General features: G+C 38.1%; 1 protein-coding gene across 2 annotated transcripts in view; it reads left to right on the forward strand.

The window, feature by feature from the left end:
- Positions 1-13,636: 13,636 nt before the first annotated feature.
- Positions 13,637-17,906, forward strand: part of DPH5 (diphthamide biosynthesis 5) — a 42,600-nt gene continuing 38,330 nt past the window's right edge. Inside the window, exons 1-3 of one of the 2 annotated variants that reach the window (XM_070367588.1) lie at positions 13,637-13,762; positions 14,068-14,225; positions 17,576-17,700. In XM_070367588.1, the coding sequence (XP_070223689.1) occupies positions 14,091-14,225; positions 17,576-17,700 (260 nt within the window). In that variant the 5' untranslated portion in view covers positions 13,637-13,762; positions 14,068-14,090. Of the gene's footprint in view, positions 13,854-14,067; positions 14,226-17,575; positions 17,701-17,906 lie in introns of both variants that reach the window. The other variant, XM_070367587.1, reaches the window with a different exon arrangement.

The raw sequence follows: 17,906 nt of genomic DNA on the forward strand, positions 1-17,906 counted from the left end.
TTTGGCATGATTAAAAAAGACAAATGAAGACAAATTCTAGGCTACCAATATAATTTAGGCTTTACCTAAGTTTCAATTCTGGTGGCCAGACTGTTTTAATTGTAGATGGTCTACTACTGGCTAGAGAATATAGCTGGTTTCTGTCCCCAGTTCCTGTGAGGTAGCCTTCTAAAGCCTTGGGATTTTGCCAGTGATAGGAGTGGCTCTATTATTCACGGTGGGCTTCTAGAGTTTATACTAGTGAGATTCAGAATGGGGGAGAGACATGCTAGAAAGAGCAATCAAGAGATTATAAGACAGGGACCTTAAGCACACAATATCAGTACAACCTTTGTGGAGGGGAGGGAGGATGGAGATTGAGTTCAACCTATGGCCAGTGATTTCTGGGGTTTCCCAGGTAGCTCAGTGGTAAAGAATCCTCCTTCCAGTGCAGGAGATGTGGGTTCAATCCCTGGATGGGGAAGATCCCCTGGAGGAGGGCATGGCTACCCATTCCAGTATTCTTGCCTGGAGAATTCCAGGGATGGAAGAACCTGGCAGGCTACAGTCCATAGGATTGCAAAGAGCTGGACACGACTGAGCAACTAAGCTCACATGCATGCATGAACAGTTATTTGTCAAACTTACATAATGAATCCCAATAAAAACTCTGGACACTGAAGCTCAGATCTGCTTCCCTGGTTCAGTTCATTTCAGTCACTCAGTGATGTCTGACTCTTTGCAACCCCATGAATTGCAGCACACCAGGCCTCCCTGTCCATCATCAACTCCTGGAGTTTAACCAAACCCATGTCCATTGAGTCAGTGATGCCATCCAACCATCTCACCCTCTGTCGTCCCCTTCTCCTCCTGCCCTCAATCTTTCCCAGCATCAGGGTCTTTTCCAATGAGTCAATTCTTCACATGAGGTGGCCAAAGTACTGGAGTTTCAGCTTCAGTATCAGTCCTTCCAATGAACACCCAGGACTGATCTCCTTTAGGATAGACTGGTTGGATCTCCTTGCAGTCCAAGGGACTCTCAAGAGTCTTCTCCAACACCACAGTTCAAAAGCATCAATTCTTCGGTGCTCAGCTTTCCTCACAGTCCAACTCTCACATCCATGACCACTGGAAAAACCATAGCCTTGACTAGATGGACCTTTGTTGGCAAAGTAATGTCTCTGCTTTTCAATATGCTATCTAGGTTAGTGATACACTAATTATTGTCACACGTCAAATGTGAGGCAGGTAGCTGACTCCATGAGGAAAGGACACAGAAACTTCACACATCGGGCCCTTCCAGACACCACCCTATAAGTCTCTTCTTTTGACTGGTTCTGACTTGAATCTTCTGTGCCTAATAAAACTATAATTTATATTTAGTGCTTTCCTGAATTCTGTGAATTCTTCTAGTGAACAATCAAACCTGAGTGGGTCAAGGAAACCTCCCAAATTTATAAGCAGCTGGTCAGAAGTGAGGGTAGCTCTGGGAAATCATAAGCTTGTAGCTGGTGAATGAAATGTAGCTGGTGAACTGCCCTCAGGCAGTCTTGTGGAAGACCGTGCCCTTAACCTATGAAATTCGGCCCATGGGTAGACTCAGAATCGCATTGCAAAGGCTCTACATATTTACTGCCACCTGTATTCCTGAGCTACCTTCTTTAACCTCTAAGTTCTTTGGTTCAGAGAGGAATTTTGACCATTTTTAAAGAATAAGCTTGTTATACATTATATAATTTAATTGCAAGTGTAACAGTAGTGATTATTTCTGATGTAAATCAGACTCAGAGATTTTTTTCCCCAACAAACTTTTATTAAGGATATTCCATAGGTACGTTCTAGATGGCATGATACAGAGATAATACACAATTCCTGCTGCCAGGGAGTTTTGGTCTAGGAAAGACTCAGATAAACCATTACAGCAGAATTAATTAGTGTGATAAAAGAAACATGACATAGGAAACATGGCAATGCCAAATGAGTAAGTGAGAAAGAAAAGCAGAGGCCTGGAAGAAATGCTGTTAGAAGTAGGCGAGCTGGGCAGGATAAGAAGGAGAAAGAGGACAGTGTGGAAGGTGAAGAATGGAGTGCCCTCTGGGACCTGATACAAAGTTGACTTGTACATAGGAGAGGTAAGAGGTGCAGCAAGAGAGAAACATTGGGCCCAGAACATAAAATATCTTACAGACACTATGCTAAGAAGTGGGAGTGTACCTTGAATGTAGTTGGGAAGCACAGAAGGATTTCAAGCAGGAGAATAAAGTAAAAGATGTGTTTCAGAAAAAAAAAACAAAATAGAACAGTGTTATAAATAGATTAAATATCAGATGAGATTGGAATCAGTCTTAAGAAGTGACGAGGTAATTCCAGACAAAAACAGTAAGCTTTGGAATTGGAAAGATGGAGTCAGAAACAAGAGATATAAAGAGGTAAAATGGGAATGTACTTTTTTGATTTTGAAGGGGTCGGCACTTAGGGATGCATCAGGGTTTGGTCTGGATGGTGCTTCTTGTCACTAAATGGAATCCAGGAAGAAAAGCATCCATGGTGGGAAGAGTAGAGTTCAGTCCTGTATGTACTGAGATGCTGTGAAACAACTAAGTATAGCAGACATATGGCTGAACATGTGAGATGGCAGTTCGTGTAAGTTATTGCAAGTGAAAATGCAGACACGAGGCTCATAACTTTAACAATGATTCTGGAATTATAGGAATGAATAAGGTATCAAATTGGAGTTTGTAGAGCAAGGAAAGAATGAATAAGACCAAGAAAAGAATCCCCCCAAACGTCAACGTTTGAAAAGTAGAGGGAATGAGAACATAGAAATTGAAGAGAAATGGTGTCACAAACCAAGGAAGAATCTGCAAAGCTGCAAAGATCCAGCAGCAGAATTTAACGCAGGTCATTAGAGACCATGGTTTCACTGTAGAAGGGATGAAAATCAGATTAAAGAACAGCAGGATTAACAAAATAGCAGGAAGGAGGAATTTGAGATGACCTCTGGTTTTTGTTCAAAGCATGATATGTGAGGGGAAGAAGTATCGGGTAATAGCTAGGTGGGGTAACAATTAGAGGAAGGTTGTTCGATTATTTCTAAGATGGGTACACTCTAATATGCTGAAGGTAAAAAGCCAGCAGTGAGGGAGTAAGTGAAATTAGGGAAGAGGATAATGGTCTTCCCTGGTAGCTCAGTCAGTAAAGAAACTGCCTCAGTGCAGGAGACCTGGGTTCAATTCCTGGGTCAGGAAGATCCCCTGGAAAAGGAAATGGCAACCCACTCCAGTATTCTTGCCTGGGGAATCCCATGGACAGAGGAGCCTGGCAGGCTACAAGGGGGTCCATGGGGTTGCAAGACTCAGACACAACCTAGTGACTAAATCACCACCATAATGGATGAAGCGAAGGCTCTGTGAACATGGGAGAACAGAGTAACAGAATGGGTAGAGAGATACATGTTCAACAAACAATCTGAGGAATACCTTGTGGTGAGCAGAAAAGAAAAAACAATGGTAGGGATGCCACTAGGAAGAGAAAACTTAAATTACAACTCAAACTACTTACAAGGACAGGGCATTCCTTAACAATGGAAATCCTATTGAGCCTGCTATTCTTTGAAAATGATACAAAATAGGCAATGACTTATATACGTCCTCTACAGAGGAATGCCATACATAATATCAGGCCCAAATATCCCTTCCACACCATGGTTTCCTTTTCCTGAAGAAGCCAGGAATTAACTACTGAAGTAGATACATAAGTGGACACTCTGTTTCTGCTGAGTAGGCAGAAGGCATGACTATATTGTGGAGGTATATTTATAACATTTTAAACTAGCAATCACTAGTACTCATTTTTCTATGAAAACAGTTTCATAAAAATAGACCACAAAAACTTAATTCATCCTATAACAAATTTTTCAATATGACTTCAGCAGTTTTCATGGAAAAAACAAAACACTCTGAAATGATGGTGTACTTAGCTGTCTGGAATCCTTAAAAGGTGAGTCACTCATTTATGAATACCAACCCCACAGGGCAACCAATTCAAATTTATGTCCAGGAAACAGACTTCTGAAGGGGAACTTATAAAAATGGGGCTCTCAAGAATCCCATTAGCCTGCATGCTGTGTGGAAGACTGATATTTCCTTATGTTTTCCCAGAATCTAGGTAATAATATTCACTTTCCTGTAAGATTGTATGGTCATCAAGTAACCTTCAAGTTGGTATCTGAAAGAAGGAATGTCTAAATTAGGAATACACACCCCCTACCTCTCCCCAAACACTAATAAAGTTGACAAAATGATGCCCAGATTTTTGTATGGCAGAAACAGAAAAATATAGTTAGTATTAGTCCATTGCTATGACACTGGTATTCTGGGTAACCTGGAAAATCCAGTTAACATGTTTGTAAGGCTGAAGTTCATCTGCAACTAAGTAGTTCATCTGCAATATAGTTCCCCCCTCCAAACTGTGACATAAACAAACTGGTTATCTGGTGATCAGTCGAACATCCAGTTTCCTTGTGTTACCTAGATATTATAAAAAGAACAGAATTAGATCAAGCTATTAGAGCATTATCCAGTTTAATTAATCCCCTTTTCACTCTCTTCTCCCACTATACACTGCCTGTACCTTTATTATTGCATGTATTGCTGCCTATTATCATATTATCAGTATGGAACACAGCTACTGATGCTGTTTTTCCCACCTGAATATAATTTCTAGAGGGCATAGATAGTAATTTAAGCTTTTCTTTTTCCCTAAAAATACAGGGCACATAGCATTACATACAAGACACTCGATAAATATTTATTGTGTTGAACCAGGGACAATTAAGGTCAATAGGTATTATAGGGCTTCAAATTAGTTGTGAAAGGAATTAAGTTAAATCTCTACATGTGATGGACACTCACAGATATGCAAGAATATGTCAAAAATGCGGTGTTCCAGAAATTTGTATGTCTAGCTCTCAGGGCTTTTGGGGAGAAAGGCATAAAAAAGTATTCCAAGTAATTTGCAGAAATGAGTAATAGTCTCAGCTCTCACTCTATTTATTCCTGTATCCAGCTGGTTACAAGAGTGGGGAGAAATCCCATAGCTCACTCTAGTTTTGTTGAATTTCACAAAAAAACTGGATTTCATGTTTAAAATAATCAAATGTCATGACACCCCGGAAAGACTGAGATTTTTTAATGCTACATTTCTTTGTGGTTTTAAACATTACTAAAGTGAATGAAGAATATCATTAACTTAGGTCTGAATTTACTTTTATTCTCCTGACATTTGATATAAACTTCTAAAAGTAAGTTTAGAAATTTGTATTGAAACAGGTTCCAGTTTGGATTCACATCAGATTTTAATCAATCCTTGTCTTCCCTTCCTCCATTTAATTATGTTTCTGATCATCCACACTGATTTATATAATTAATGCATCTCAACTTATTTTGCCACCGAGTAGATTCAAGATTGATTATTACTTCAAACACAAGTCACTCTAATAGTTTATCAAATTACTTCCCTCTGTTTAGTCTCTCCCTTCTCAGTTCAGCATATCTACTTGATAGCTCTTGTTAAGCAGCAGTCTCACCAAGTCACTCTACAAATATTGAGCATCTATTACGAGCAAAGCACTGATACAGACATTACAGAGAAGATAAAAACAGGTAAAACACTGCCCTTGTCCTTCAAATCCACAGTATAACTAAAGAAATAACAGGCAATAGTAATAAAACATTAAAGGAAATGAGAAGTGGAAGAAAGGAAAGAGATTGAAGCTCAGGTGAGATACTATAGTATACATTTAAAATATACTATATTTTAAACTAGAGTTTAAAAGTTAAGATGCCTATGGAATAGAGGTGTATTCCAGGTGGATGTAACAATACTAAGCAATGAGTGGCTGTGAAAGTTAAAATAACTGGAAGTAATATACAAAGCTTAGCCTCTCAGTCATGTCCAACTCTTTGCCACCCCATGGACTATAGCCCGCCAGGCTCCTCTGTCCATAGGGATTCTCCAGGCAAGAATACTGGAGTGGGTTTCTGTGCCTTCCTCCAGGGGATCTTCCCAACCCAGGCATCAAACCCAGGTCTCCTGCATTGCAGGCAGATTCTTTACCGTCTGATCCACCAGTGAATCCCAATATACAAAGAAGATGAGATAAAATAATTTGGGCTCAGCTAGTAAAGAACCCACCTACAATGTGGGAGACCTGCGTTCGATCCCTGGGTTGGGAAGATCCCCTGGAGAAGAAAACGGCTACCCACTCCAGTATTCTGGCCTGGAGAACTCCATGGGCTGTGTAGTCCATAAGGTCACAAAGAGTCAGACACAACTGAGCTACTTTCATTTTCACAAACCTGAGCAGCAATCTTATTACATGCTGTCTAATGAAGACTACTCTTTAAAAGTGCTACTCTAGTACACAATGATACAGCACATAATATTACCTTAAAATAAAAACAAACAAAAATCAAGTAACACAAGATCCAGGGTATGTACTCAAGAAAGAGCATAGCAGGTGAACAACAGTTTAAGAAACTGAAAACTGGTCATTGGGCGGCAGGTGCAGCTGGGCAGGCTGTGTGCAGTCTATGTGAATGGCACTTTTGGTGCACTACCTGTTCAAAGGTACTCAGTAACCCTCAGGGTTTCAGACAGGTGAGTATTTAACTTTGTGGGGTCTCGCTTTGCAAAAGGGAGCTCACTCAGGGGGAGATGCATTTGAAGGCAAGAAATGGAAGTCAAAAGACTGAAATCGGTTGTATGGTTCGGTCTCTTGAAACAACAGGACAGAGATGCTGGTCCTTAGGAACTAGGCATAAGCAAGGAATCAAGATTAGTATGACTTCTGAGTGTAATTTCTATGTAAGATTATTACAGCTTCTTTAAGAAAAGGACTGGCCCCAGACAACACAATGCCATAATCCCCTCAAATATCCCCAACTTACTGATGGAGTTTAATTGGTCATAGACCAAAATTATTAGGACAGGAAATAATTGGAAGGAAATGTCATTGTATCATTATTAAAGGAAAAACATTTGTCTTTTCTTAATAGTGATTAATACCACATTTGCTTCCTTTCATTATAAATAACATTTCAGCTACATTATAATTTTTAAAAGCTTTGTGCTTTAGCTTAGAAATCTGTGCATTTTCTGAGTATAAATATACTAATGGCAAGTTCACTTTTTGGGTGAGGGGAGAGGAGAGAATGGTCCCAAAGTACAGCTTTAGTTAGACACAGAGAAATCTTGTAGAAACCAACTGATCAAAAAAAATCTTTGGTAATATATCAACTAATGTTAATTGTGTAGCACACTGAAGGCCTTTTGATATACACTTTACATACATTACTACATTTAATCCTCAGAAAACATCTAAAGGTAGTAATATTTATAATGGCAGCTAAGAACTGAATGATTACTAAGTACAACACACTGTTCAGAGCAATTCATATGCAGTATTACTGCCTGTAATCCACAAGACAGTCCTATGAGATAAATACCTTTATTATCTGCATTTTACAGATAATATATCTAAGGATTCAGGAATGTTCCTAAGGTCACACTTTTAGCACGGAGGGCCAGAATTCAAGTCTATTAGTCTGACTTCAAAGCCCAGGTCCTTAATCACAGCTTTCTACTGCTTCTGCAATTGGTATTCATGGCATAAACAGTATCTTTGATACTACTGTTGCATTTTATCAAGTGCCTATTTAATGAATTAAATATTATTATTTATTTAATAATAATATTATTATTTAATGAATGTTCAAAGAGAAGCAATAATCAGAAGTGAAGATAAGATTAAAATAGATTCTATTAGAGTCTGGATACCAATAAGCCATTATTTTCATAAAATGTAATGAACTTGGAAAGTGAGGTGCTGAAAATTGCTGGAAAGAAATAATACTACTCAGTTACAGCAGAAAACTTTACTGTAAATCAAGCAAAAAATAAATAAATAAATAAAATAAAATGCAAGGAAATAAGGTTAAGATGAATCATGCCCTATGCCTGCCTGGGATTTAGAAAATGAAAACCAAATCCACTCCAGGAAAATTAAGTTTGTGGAAATTCTGCAACTTGATATAGACAGGGGTTTAATTTTGGTTAAAAGGGTTTCTAGATTTACCACAGGAAAAAAACTGGCCTCTAAGTAACATAAGTGACCATATTATCTGAATAACTCAATGTCTACAGAGTTTATTAGTGTACATATTTAATAATGACAAGAACTTACATGGTTTAAAAAAAATTTATATTCTGGTTATGCTAAAAAAAAGTACTCTTTTAGTCATCCATATTGAGATTCTGAGATTCATCCAGGCTGTTTTATGTAGCAGTAGTTCACCTTTTTAATTGCTATATAGTATTGTATTGTAGAATGGACTACAATTTTCTTTTTAATTGTTGCTGAGCACCTAAAATTCTAAAAAATTAATTGTTTACAACCCAAGTGAACATTTTCTCTGCTCATCGGATTTTGTTTAGTAGAATACAAACAAAGTTCACCTGCATGCTAGCTTTCTTCTACTTTGAATATTAACATATTGGTAGGCAACACATATTTGGTGCCAATCAAGTCTACAGTGTAAAAGTCAATGACAGAATGATAGAAGCAAAGTTTTTCTCAGAAAAAGTACCTCAGAGTATAATAATAATGTTTGCTTAAGATGACTCTTGTGAATCAATAACATAGTCCACCTAGAGGTCTAATTGAACGATGTCAAGATTTCAGAGAACTATAGTGAATGAGGAAAAGAATGAGAACTAATCTTGGTGGAAGATGAGTCTGATTCTCATAATCTGATAGACATTGTAGATTACCATAAAATTAATTTCAAACCCCATATCTGCCATTATTGATTGAGTCTTTACTAAATGCCTAATACTGTACTAAGCCCTTAATATGTATTCTTTCATTTAACCTCATAATAATCCTATGAAGGATGGTATTATTACCTCTATTTCACAGATGAGACAACTGAAGTTTAGAAAGGGAATGCGCTACTGAAACCATATACAAGTCCCTTTGTCCCTGTCTTTTGAAATAAAACACTTCCCTGGTGGCTCAGATGGTAAAGAACCTGCCTGAAATGAGGGAGATCTGGGTTTGATCCCTGGGTCAGGAAGATCCCTGGAGAAGGGAATGGCAAACCACTCCAGTATTTGTGCCTGGAGAATTGCATGGACAGAGGAGCCTGGTGGGCTAGTATATGGGGTTGCAAAGAGTAGGACACAACTGAGTGACTAACAACCAACCAGTTTCCACTGAGTCTCCAAAGACTCGCTCAGTAGTTAATGATTAGGAAATGTGAAGGTACAAAGAATAGACATTGGCTTGGGAAACTGGTAACAATTTAGACTATAGATTGTTATCAGTAATCAGTTACTATAGATTCTTTCACATGGCAGAATCACTGATCTCACAGTTCCCTAAAAGATATAAAGGCCTGACACACATTCTTAAGCTGTCTTTAGAGGATGCAGACCCCCACCAGATGAAAACAATGCCCACAAGCACACAGACCCTAGACCTGTTGAGACCCAAAGGTTGATGAAGCTTGAAACTTCACCTTGATGTCAACCAATCTGAGAACTATGCATAAACTGATCATGTCTCCTCCCTTACAATGCCTTTAAAACCCCCTTTCCTAAGCACCTATATAAATGCCAATAAAAATTAATTAAAAACAACAACAAACACTCACCTGAAAGCCACTGGGGAGTCTGGGTCTTTTGAATATGAGCTACCCACTCCCCTTGCTTGGTGCCCTGCAATAAATGCTATACTTTCCTTCACCACAACTCAGTGTCAGTAGATTGGCTTTACTGTGCACAGGCAAGCAGACCCAAGTTTGGTTCATTAACACTACTGGGCAGAAACGCCTAAATTTAAACCAAGCTCTGAATGCTATCAAAATCTGAGTTCTTAATCATCATCCAAACTTCTCTCTGCATAATTCTTCCCTTACACATAATATATTTATAATACATTACTATATGTAGATGTGTACTCATTCATTCAACATATATCTACTGAGCATACATGCCAAACACTGTTCTAGTTTCTTTCACATTAGTAAACCAAATGGAACAACAAATTCTTGACTTTCTTGTGCTTATATTCTAGGATGGCACAGACAATAAACATAATAAATTAGTAAATTAAACAGTTATGTTAGAACGTAAATATGTGCTCTGGGGGAAACAGCAGATGAAGTGACTGAAACTGTCAGTTTTATACAGGTTAGGCCTCACAGAGGAGGTAAAACTGGGGCAAAGACTTCAAGGAAGTGCAGCCAGGAACAAACAGATATCTGTGGGGTGGTGGTGTGGAGAACACCAGGAGGTGAGGCCAGAGAAACAGAAGAGCAGTAAAATGCAATCACATGTGTACTTACGTAACTCCTGTAGAAATGCAACAAAATAATAACATAAGTTGACAGCTGAGTGGATGGATAAATATGTGATTGAACACATATAGTGAAATGTTAAAACTGTAAAACCTAGGAGGTAGCTATGTGGATATTTACTGTAAAACTGTTTTAACTTTTCTATATGTTTGAAACTTTTAATGATAAATTGTTGATGGAAATGCAGTCATACTTGAAACCTGTTTTAAATGGCAAGACAGAAATCAAACACACAGAAACATTCTGCAAAAGAAAAATAACACCAATTTTTTTCTGCTTATATTTGCTGAGGTGGGGAAGAAAAAAGACTGCCATAACATGTTTACTTTATCTACCTCCAGAAAAGTCCTCCAAATCCACACTCCTTTTGAGAAATGAAGGCAGGCAGAAAGGTGTGTTTAAGAATTCTATAGTGAAAGTAAGTTCCTTTGACTGAATTTTGAAAACTAAAATATGAATTACTTCTGTATTTAAAAAATACAGTATTTCTTTACCAACTCAGAATAACTTCACTTTCAATATAAATCTCCTGAAAATAGATAAAGTATACCTTCCTTTGGATTACAAATTATTCTTTATGGCAATGTTCTTTCCCTGTGAAGCTACCTTAAATCACTCAAGGAAAATCTGAAAACTGAAACATGCTAGAAATGATCAGTACATTGGAAAATTTACCTACTCAATAGTGAGCATATAAAGTATACATGATATGTCAGGAGCCTTTCAACATAAATGACTTCCTAAAGTATCATAAGCAAGGCATGTTTATGTTTGATAATTTCACCAATGATTTTTGACCGTCATCAAAATATCACTCTCTGCATTTCATAAAGACTGAAAAAGAAATCATTGTAACAAAGAAATTGCTCAGCTAGTAGTGAATAATGACCTATTTAACAAACATTTATTGAATACCTACCATGTACCAGACACTGTGATATGCCTTAGGGATGAGAATATAAATAAAATATGGCCCCTGATTTAATGAAATTTATGGTTTGATAAAGAAGATACACAACTACAAAACACCTAAATTGACCAGTAAGTATGTGTAAGGAGTGTTATTGTAACAAAAAGGAGATACCTAACCTAGTTTCAGGATCTCTGGGACTACTTCTTTGATTTAGTCTTAAAGAATGAGTAGCAGGGATTTAGGCAGGAGAAAATGGCCAAGGGTATTCCATGCTGAGGTGGCTGCCTGACTAAAGACAGAAAGGCACAGAGCAGCATGTTTTGGGCACAGAACTAGACAGCTAGAGAAAAAGCTCATGGTAAGTAGTGGAGACTATAGAGGTAGAGACTATGGAGGCTATAGAGGTAGACAACTGTCACATCATGGTTGATCTTGTGGGACATGTTAAGGAGACTGGACTTTCTCTTGGCCTCAAAAGGATTTAGAAGGGGAGTGACACTGTCCGATTGTATCTTAGCTCAATCTCCTTGGCTCTTGAGAGAAGGATGAGTGTGAAGGAGACGTGGTGACCAGCTGCAGGAGTGGCATAATGAGGACCTGAATCAAGATTGTGATGGTAGCCATGGTTTCTATTGAGAAAGACCAGCAGATTGTCAGATTAAAATGTGAGGTGACTTCCAGGTGTCTGGCTTCGATAAGAGTCTATAGATGGCAATGTCTTCCAATCAAAGCAGACAATACAGAAGGAAAAACTAAGTTGAAAGCTGATGGGTTCAGCTTTGGATGTGTTAGATTTGACATGCCTCTGGGTCACTCAGATGATTTCCAGAAAAAAGTTAAATACAGGATGCTGAGGAAGAGGTCTGAATGAGAGGTGAAAATTTGAGTCTGCAAAACATAAGAGATAACCTGAAATCATGGTAATGAATATTACAGATTTTGTTTCTTAATGTAGCCATTCTAATAGGTGTGCAACAGTAGGAATGGTTTTTAATAATTTCCCTAATGTCTAATGATGTTTGGCATCTTTTCAAATGTGTATTTGCTACTCAGGTAACTTCTTTGGGGATGTGTCCATATTTAATTTTTTCCTATTTTTAAAATTGTTTTCTTACTATTGTGTTTTGACAGTTCTTTGTATATTCTCAATATAAGTCCTTTATTGGATATATGCTTTGCAAATATTTCCTCCCAATGTGTGACTTCAATGTTTTCTGAAGACCATCGTTTTTATTTTGCTGAAATACAATTTTTTTTTTCTTTTCTCTATCATACTTCACGTGTTGCACCTAAGAAATCTTTGCCTAAATAAGTCACAAACCTTTTTCTCCAGTTTTCCCTCGGAAACTTGAAGTTTTCCACTTACATCTATGAGTGAATTTATTTTTGTTTATTATATGAGGAATGAATCTAACAGTGACAGTGGATAGAACCAATCATTAAGAGTGTACAGAATGAGAAGGCCAAAGCCTGGATGAAATTCAGAGTGAAAAGATGGTCAAGGCTAAAGGAAGCAGAATTGAGCAAAAAAGCACTGTCAGAGAAGCATAATGAAAATTCTGAATAATCAACATTGCCTGCTGAGATGTGCAATGGAAATTGTCTTTTTAACTTGGATGAGGTCATTAGTGACCTTAGGAAGAACATATTCAGTCATAACAAATCATCTCGGCATTGGAACTACATTTAACCAACTTTAAGAATTCCCCCTGTGGAAGCGTTGTGGCGAGGTCTGAAATCCGTGAGCATTCTTAAAGGTCACTTCTCGGGGCACAGGAGGGTTTTGGGCTTCCCGACACTGACGATGACTGAGGCAGATTCCAGTCACACACTCCTTGGGGCACTCCAGAATAAGGTTTCAGGGACAAACCCGAGGAATCACGGCCCCGCTAGGACCCGAGGAATCACGGCCCCGCTAGGAAATCAGAACCAACATTCATCACCAGTTTTGCCAAAATGACAGCTCGACAGGAAAGCAGCTGGTTAAATTACAGCCGAAAGAAAAGGCGAGGATGGGAATGTGTGCATTAGGGCTATCTCGGGGCAGACTAGGGAAACCCCTTCCACCCGCCACCCTCTGGTCTTTCTGGGGGAAAGAAGGAAGGCGTGGAGCTCCTTGGTCCAACCTCGCGGCTGGCTTTCCTCGCTGGCGAAAAGCTCTTGCACTTACCTGGTTCCAGGCTGGGATGTTTATAAAATTAGGGGATCGTGGGCAGGCCTCGTCCCTTCCCAAAGGCCATGCTGGGGAACTGGTCGGACTCCCCTGAACGGGTGAACTTTCGCCTCCCAGCCCCAGCACCCCGTGGGTCAACCTTAGTGGCGGTGGGACCGGGGTGCCCCAGCCCGGAGCCTGCAGAAGCCACCCCTTTCAGCTAGTCGTGAAATGCCGTAAAGCGGAGGCGCTTTGCGGCATCGTAGGTGAGGCCGGCGGCGTGGATCCTTTCTCCGGGTAAATCCTCCGCTTGGGCAACTACTTCTGGGGAACGGCGGCAGATAGGAATTTGGGGAGAACAGGGATTCAACTGTCGTTTTCTCAGCGGGTAATTGTCTACTCCTAGCGTTGTGTAATAAGAGAGAAAGCGGGTAGAGCTATTTAAAAACACTCCAGTCCTTATTTAAAAGGCGGGAAGTTCTTAAATCTCCCGCTGACATGCCGTCCCTCCTCGTGTTATTTTGGTTTTCGTTTTCATTACTAGATTTTAGGTATCCCCGGTGTAGCTGACACTTGATTTTCATATCCATTTCGTCCTGCAGTCACCCTCCCCCTGTTATTTGAGATGCTTTACATGATTGGTTTGGGCCTGGGAGATGCCAAGGACATCACAGTCAAGGGCCTGGAAGTTGTCAGACGCTGCAGTCGAGTGTATCTGGAAACCTATACGTCAGTTCTGACTGTAGGGAAAGAAGTTCTGGTAAGTGCTTAAGGCTTTCCAGCCTCCTGGGAAGACGGATATTTAACAGCTGATTCTTTTTACACTAAGCTGAATCGAATTTTTCAGGTCTCCTGGTTCAAACCCTTTAAAATACATCCCTTTCTCATGAAGAATCTGAGGAGTACAAGAATGGCAATCATACACTAACCATGTGACTTGGAAAATGAAAGCGTGCTTTTTCTTACAAGTCTAATTGTGTAGCTTTCTCCATTAAATAGGAAAGGAAAGTTATTTTACACTCCTGGGGATAGTCATCAGAATCCCTTATTTCGTGAGATAGCCAAGAAATCCTTTCTGAGTTGGGTGCTAATGAGGTGCTAACACAGCCTTAATGAGTTGGTTATGTATTCAGGGACCAAACTGAAGGCTTCCCCCTTTGAAGTATTTCCATAGGGAATGGTAATCACCTTTCTGCCTGTGTCATATCCAGAGAGATCTAACCTTTAAATAGGCTGTTCCCAGTCAAGCTTATACCCATACTCTTGAATGGGTTAAGTGAGCCAGGAACTTGGTAACCATAGAATTTGCTAGCATATCATGCATTTAGCTGGGTTTGGTTAAAGGCTCAGTAAATTTTGAAAGAGGGGTCAGATTCAGGTTCATCGTCAAGTTTCAAATGGAATGTAGATTAAGATGCAAAAACTGATGGCTATATTACAGGAGGAGGGAGAAGATTTTAGGATTGTCTGGTCTATCAAGTCATCCAAAGAAAAAGGTGACCTAGAGAATTTCCAGTCTTCTGGCCTCTCAGATTAACAGCCCAGGGAATTCTGAAGGTCTCACAGTTACTTTAAAACCTGAAGAAGGACTGCTAACTTGAATTAGCCATACTTTGAAATGAAAGGTGTGTCTAATGACCAGCTTTGATTTGTTGGCTTCAATTTAATAGGATGGAGCCACAGTCTCCAGCTCAAGATGATAGAAATATTCCTTTCTAATTAGTTATCAGGGGCATTTAGAATGAACTTAAAATCTTCTTAGAGAATATAGACAAATAACAAGTCAGTAGTTTTAAAGAACTGGGCCTGGTTTTATGTTCTGTCACATGTTAACATGTGACCTTAGACAAGCCCTTTAACTTTTGTTTCTTACTTTGTAAAAAGAGGATAGAAATGCCTGCCTTACAGGATTTTAGCATAGTGGACGGCACATTTCCAAACATCTCCACATGTCAATTCCTTCATTTGTCAAATGGAGATAATAACCAGTTGGAAGGCTGTTAAGATTCTATCATTTATTAGTGTATTTGAAACTGCTTTGCAAATTTAAGTGCTAGCTAAATGTTAATTGTGGTTGCTATGATTTTTAGAGTTTTTCCCACAAAAACATTTGAACAAGTATTACTTATAGGGTGAAGATCTGGGCCTGGAAGGGGGATGGAAAGTGAGGAAAGCATGGATTAAGAGTTTGGGATAGAGAATGGATAAACAATAAGGTCTTACTCCACAGCAGTAAGTGAACTATAGTCAATATCCTTTGATAAACCACGATGGAAAAGAACATGACACTAGATATTATGCTTCTTAGAGCAGAGGTTGGGTATGTCCACACTGTTTGCAACATCATGCATAGAGCTTGGCATGGAGGTTGTACACAAGAAATATTTTTCAAATGAGTGAATGAACAAATTCATAAATGGTTATGTTAAAAATAATGTAGTATCTGTCTATTTCTGCTTTAGCAGTTTCTTCCCTTTTTTAAGTATTCTTTTTAAAGAGGATCAACCATTTGATTATATTGAGGTATTAATGTGTATTTCTCTTTGAGGATTTTTTTTTAATATTCTGTTGTCTCAATTAGATAATGAAATATATCTTGAGTTAGGATAAGTGATAAATATGGAGTAAACATGATAGAAGTCTTAAGGAGAGAATGGGTTTTCTGTTGTTAAGTCATTTATAAAAGATTGTATCAGATTACTGCCAGCATTAAGCTAGTAACATGTGATTCCTTGATCTTTAAGGAATCTTAGAAGCTCAGAAAAGAACATCATTTCTTTCAGCTTTCAGTAATCATATGTGTGTTCTCTTACATATGTGACTATAAATGTTCTGCAACTATTAAGTTTACTGGGCTCACAAAATTAAAATAAGGTATATAAAGTGAGTGATTAAGAAAAGGTATGTGGTAAGAGGGAAAATAAAACATTTTTCATCCATGAAAACGTTGTCATTGGGAACTTCTGGAACATTATCTCTAAGAAGATGTGCAATGAAAAGGAAAGGATCTTTTTTCACAATTGAGAAACTGATTGTAGTTAAGTATTAGGAAATAATTATCACTTGGAACTATTTAGCCTTTATCTTCAAATGCTTAATGATTTGTTCATTTGCTTGACAAATATTACTGAGTAGCTGACACTTTTCCATTATAGCAATCTTATAACTTTTGACATATGATATAATCCTTAATGACTAAAATAAATTTATTAGCATGTAAGAAATAGTATTTATCTATGCATCCACTTTTACTGTATTTGAGTTATATATTACTCCACAGGAAATCAGTTATAAGATTCGTGATCTTGCGTAATAGGTTGTAACCACTACCCATGACCCCTAGCTCAGTCTTACATGCTGCCATTCCAGTTAAGGTCAGCCTCTTAGGTTTATGCATTGGGGTTGAACTTCTGGGGATTTGTTCACAAGCAGTTGGTATGGAGATTTCCTATATATTTAGAATTCTTTTTTTTCTCCTGCAACTCTGCCTTTTTTTTTTTTTTTACCAGAAACTAGGAAGTACAGTTTTAAATTAGTCTTTCCTGCAATTATGTAGGAATGATTGCTGGTTTTGTAAACAACTAAATCATAATTTTTTACTATTTCTCATTGAAATTATCTTTTATTTTCATCAGGGTCTCATAGATTTTCCCAAGGAAATTTTAATAAAACCCAACTACCATATATGTATGGTAAACATATGTTAAATAAACATATATTATTGTTTAATATATTTATTCTGTAGTATTGTGTTTCTGAAGCAAGTAAGGCTCATGCATACATATTTTCTATTTAAAGTACAATGTTTGGCCTGGTCTATTAGACCCAAATTTAGAGGTTAATTTAAAATGCAAAAAGCCTCAGATGTTAGGAGGTCTACCTCCTCTTGGGATATTAAGATAGCCCCAAAGACAGAATTTAATTGCAACATGATACAGGGTACTAGTTCATTGATGAGTTGTATTCAGGGATCAGTGTTTGGATGGTTGCCAGGATTTGCACCAGCCACAGACAAAGATTGTTTTGTGTGTGTGAGAGTGTGTATGTGTGTTTATATGTGTTGAAATGGTCACCTGCTATCTCATTTTTATATTGAATTTAAATCTATAGGAAGAGTTTTATGAGAGAAAATTGATTCTTGCTGATAGAGAAGAAGTGGAACAGGAGGCAGATAATATTTTAAAGGATGCTGATATCAGTGATGTTGCATTCCTTGTAGTTGGTGATCCATTTGGGTAAGTCAAAGCAGATACTTTGACTTTTAATTTATTTACTTTTTTCATCACTAAGAATTATTATATTTAGAACTTTGTCTTCCAGGTGCTGATAGGAGACTCTGTTTACATAGGCTCTGTCTAAAATTTTATAGTTTAAACTTTGGTTATCTTTGAGATTAATGAAGAAAATTTACTTGGGAAAGATGGCATCATGTATCACTTAC

This window comes from Bos mutus, chromosome 3 (genome assembly GCF_027580195.1).
Source record: "Bos mutus isolate GX-2022 chromosome 3, NWIPB_WYAK_1.1, whole genome shotgun sequence".
Lineage (NCBI taxonomy): Eukaryota > Metazoa > Chordata > Mammalia > Artiodactyla > Bovidae > Bos > Bos mutus.